Here is a 4,938-nt window from a genome sequence, read left to right as displayed (position 1 = left end):
CCATTGAAATAAGGAGGCTTGGACATATATTGAGACTCACCAAGAAAATTTGAGTCGGAAGTAAACGTCATTGTAGGAATTGAGTTGATTATTGAGCTTCCTCAAGAATATACTCTTTGGTTGTTAAAACCATCTAACATAGACTAACTTTGATACAAATTGTTAGCTCGATAATTCAACTTGAAATCACCAAGAGGGGCGTGAATTGGCCTCTTAAAAATTTGTGGTTGCTAAGAAAAGTATAGAGACAATAAACACTTCGATTTATAGTGGTTAGGCCCCAATTGTCTACTCCACTACCTTAGCTTTCCACAACAAAGGATTTTCCTAAATTCACTAATTTGATAACCTTTCAGGAAATGTTTAACCTTACAAACTCTCTTAAGGTTTCTACCCCAAACCATAAGACACGAACCCCCTCAACGAGGTACAAAGAAACAAAAAAGAAAAAAAGAAATTATCCTTACAAGATCAATGTGTTTGCAAATTAAGCTCAATTACAAAGAAGAAAATTTTAGCTGGTGAAATAATAATGAAACTCACAAGTGAATGAAAGAAAAGTATAGAAAATTTTGGCACAAAGGTTGTTTGATTGATCTTTAAGCTTGAATATTCTCTCTTGTTTTTGTAGGATATTTGCAAGCTGGTATTTATACCCTTAATTAATTTCCAACCATTGTGGTTGTTGGAGAAATTAATAGAGCCATTGGGGATGTGAAAACCAGTGCATTTAATTCACCTACAACAGGTCGCGTGTCGATATTAGATAAAATGGTATCAATAATTTTGCATTAAATGCAAAATTCAGTAACCGCTGGAGCTTAAATATCGATATCAAAAAAAATTTATTGATACCATATGAAAGGTATCTATACCAGATCAATACTTAGCTAAATTTGTGAAAAACAGAAGGTCAATTTGCTATCATTTTTCAAAAGGGTATCGATATTTTGAAAACTATTGATACTTGGCCAAAAGGTATCAATAGTTTTTGCCTGGAGCTTTTCTAACTTATTTTAAAAATAGTTTGACTAGTTAAAATGGTTCTTACTTGATTAAAAAATGATTAAAATCATTTTAACTTGATTTTAAGGTTGATTAAAACGGTTACCCAAATATGTCATTTTATTGTAATTACGAGATAATTACACCCAAATTCAATTACTAGATGCCTTTTCAAACACTACTTTACAGTTATATATATGTTTATTTATGGAGAACGTCATAAATATGATTATACAAGTTGAGGATTAGATATGCAGCTTCAAAGAAATGTATATAAACAATAAATTTTCAGTTTTAAAATTAAAATATTTTTCAGTTTTTAAATCAATTAATTTGATATAATTGATAATTTTATTCATATTACTAATTTTACTAATCATTTAATTATTTTCATAATATAAATTTTGATTAGAAGTTCAAAAGTGTTGTCAATAATATCTATAACAATTTAATAACTATTTTGAACAAACTACCATTTTCGATGATGATGGTGATAATATTTTATTCCATTTACCGAATAAATTTTGGTTCCAACTTTTGTCAGTTAAGTTTTATATCATAATTAGTAACATAGTATACCTAAAATTTGATATTATGAATTTTCAAACATTTTCATCACAAATATTGAAATTATGCAATTATTGTTATTAAATTTAAAAGTTACAATAAAATAAAATGATCATGTTTTCAGTTAATTAAATATACATTTATACAAAATAAAACTTAACATCATGTTAATATTTTTGAGGTAAAAATAATTGTGAAAGAAAAATATAATATAAATAAATCTTCAAAATTAAAATATAAAAATAAGCTAAATTTGTAATTTTGGGTCAATAAAAATTATTGTCAAAAAGTAAAGTATTTTTTAATGTAGATATAACTACAAATAAGGTTATAGTGCGGCTCAATAACAACAGTGCAATGATGTCGTAGAACACACTAAAATATAAACTCATTTGAACTCAATCATTGGCACCTGCAAATTAAAAAGTGGAATTAAACAATTTACTTACACAAAACAAAGACACCAAATTATTAATTCTATGTACTGTTGGCTTTGCAAGTTTGTTTGCTTCAATATTTGACTCTATATTAGTAAAAGTAACACGTCATGTGTGGAAGCTCAAACCTGCCAAGTGAACTTCTTGAAACAAATCTTTCGACAATATTAAGGGCCTTGGTTGGATTCTCAAATCACATTGAGCCTTAAAGCAATCAAACTCATACACCACCGTATATATATACTTGATCTGTCCATTTTAAATGATGTAGTAAAAACCTAAGTTTAGTTTATGGTGATGCAAGTACATCGGGAGGAATCACCATTACCATTGCAGCAATAAGAATATTACGATATCAAGAACACTCATAATTTTTCTTTCTTTCTTTTCTCAAAATGATGTGTTTTATAAAATAGCCGAATACCTGAATATCTAAGTTGGGACATGCCAAATTTATACAAACTTATTGGTCTTAGTCCATGATTATTGATGAATGTTAAAATTTTAGTTAATTAGACAACTTTAAAATGATTGGTGACACATGGCAAATTCTAAACTCAAAACTTAAGGTTTCCAAAATGCAAGAAAACCTTGTAATAGAATATATATTAGATATATTTGATTAATGTATTTTATTGGGTTGATGCCAATATTTATTTCAACACCATTATAATTAGTGTTATTATTTATTAGTTTCAAACTATTGTTAAAACTTGCTTGAACATGAATAACTCCTTTCGTATTCTACGTGCACTTTTCCGTGCACTACTACGCCCATTCCTACGTGAACCAACTTTTGGTATAGGTTTTGCCATATTTTATCATTTCATAAAGATAAGTGAGAGATATGTGGATATATCCATTTTAAGTCAAAATAGATCTTCTATTTTTATTTGTTTATAGTTCTCTTCAGATTAGTTTCTTTTCATTCAAGAGTTCTTTTTAGAATAGAAAGATTATCCTAGTCTTTGTTTATGTCTCAGGTTAAAATTGTGGTTTTCACATGTACACGTGTGATAAGAATTCTAATTATCTATTAAAAGTAGAAAAAAAAAGATAGGGTGGAATCAAATAATAACATTTCCTGATAATCATTCCCAATAAATCCCAAATGTACAATGCACGGGTATCAAATGTTGTACATAACAAAAAGAGAGGACGTATGCATATCAAAATAATGTTTTTAACAAGGGCGACCAATTCTGCAGTGGAGTGTTCCGGCATACCTTGTGAGTTTGGGGACTAATCGACCAGGTTGGAAAGGCATCATTTTTTCAGCACCGAATAGCTTGCTAGCATTCGGATCACCGGATGTAATAAAATAGGCACCGTTAATGAAGTGGTCACCCTGTGATACCCAATTCCATTTATTCCACTGTTCCGGTGATAAGTAGCCCCTACTAGTCACTTGCTTAGTTACGTAGATGCTTGACGCGATATACCTATTGCCCTGGCTGATAATTGTAGGGTGGCTACTGCCGCCAATGGCATACATGAACCAATGAGTGTAGTCATTGTTGACAACATGAAAAAAACCTAATCGACACCTAGGCATCCTGTCCACCAATCCTTTACCGAAGCGGTTCAAAGCAACAGTGATCTGCATCTTCTCGTCGGCAACGTAGTTGTCGCTTGCTCCAAACAATAGCACCTACAATTTGTTAATTTCAATTATATTGTTTTGTCACTAAAAAAAACACCTTTTCGAGCTTAGTTTCAAATAGAAAAGAAAGTAAGATTACCTCGTTGTGGTCAGTGAAATGGCAGTTTGAAATGGTAATGGCAGTGGAACCCTGAATAACATCGATAAGACCATCAGAGGAATCATAAAGGGAAAGATGGTCAAGCCAAATATTGGTTGCTCCAAAAAGAGAGATCGCATCTCCATCGCTGGCAGTCCTTAACCCAATGTGGTTTTCAGCATCCCTAATGATGCCACCAGTAGCGGGTTTAATGTGATGGATATGGAGGCCATGGATAATGACATTCCTAGAAAACTGGACAGTAATACCAGCACCATAGCAAATATGCACATTAGCTCCCCTTGCATCAATGGTCTTGTCGCTTGTAACAATGAGCTCCTGTTTCAGCTTGATGATCATGGATTTTTTGAAAGTGATCCAAAGTGGCCTGAGTTGAGTGACTGCATGACGTAAAGTTCCGGGCTTGGGGTTAGCAATATCATCATTAGGGTCAGTGACCACGTAAAACTTGCCGTCCTTTCCACCGGTAGTACCACGAGCAAATCCAGGGGCACAGTCGGCCAACCTCTTCCTGTTCTTTACCCAGTTAGGATCACATCGCCAACAACTATCAACGGGGTTAGTAATCTCACAGGGACCGTTTTTCTTTCCTTTCAACACCCTTCTGGTGTTATTATACTCAAGCATGGTATTGACAAAGTGGTCATTGTAATGCCGGACCACCTCCTCCGGATTGGGGTGATAAGCCTTGTTCAGGTTCTCAATGGCTTCCAATTCTCGTGCTTTCCAATACTTATCATATTCAGCGATGTGAGCTCTTAGTGTTGGGATTAGGGCGAAAAATGACAACAAAAACCAACTATAACTATAACCAGCAATACCCATGGTGGTTTTTTTTTTAACTATCAAAGCCTAGGTCCTGGAAACAACTAGTTGGATGCAAACAGGACCTTGATAGGATAGGAGAGACAAGCTACGATTCCAAATTGTGGAACTCGAGCTTGATCTGCATGGAACACCACCATCATGTTGTTATTTATACTACACCAGAATTCATTAAAATTATAAAATTTACAAAACACACTTGGCTATCAGTGTTTCTCGCGCCTACAAAACGTTGAGATTTTTTTTTGATAAAAATAGTTGAGGATTTTCTTGCATTTTTACGACATTTTGAATGCTAATATTGAAAATTAAAAATAAATATTGCTTTAATTCTTCTCCAA

At 32.8% G+C, this 4,938-nt stretch overlaps 1 protein-coding gene across 1 annotated transcript; it reads right to left on the bottom strand.

Annotated features, from left to right (window-relative positions):
* Positions 1-3,071: 3,071 nt before the first annotated feature.
* On the bottom strand, positions 3,072-4,708 carry LOC105784554 (pectate lyase). Its single transcript, XM_012610460.2, has 2 exons — positions 3,752-4,708; positions 3,072-3,660 (listed from the first exon to the last, which is right to left on the bottom strand). Exons 1-2 carry the CDS (start codon positions 4,595-4,597, stop codon positions 3,193-3,195), a joined length of 1,314 nt encoding a protein of 437 aa, XP_012465914.1. The 5' UTR covers positions 4,598-4,708; the 3' UTR covers positions 3,072-3,192.
* Between the last annotated feature and the right edge of the window lie 230 nt (positions 4,709-4,938).

Source organism: Gossypium raimondii, chromosome 13 (assembly GCF_025698545.1).
Source record: "Gossypium raimondii isolate GPD5lz chromosome 13, ASM2569854v1, whole genome shotgun sequence".
Lineage (NCBI taxonomy): Eukaryota > Viridiplantae > Streptophyta > Magnoliopsida > Malvales > Malvaceae > Gossypium > Gossypium raimondii.
This window is presented reverse-complemented; position numbering and strand designations above follow the sequence as displayed.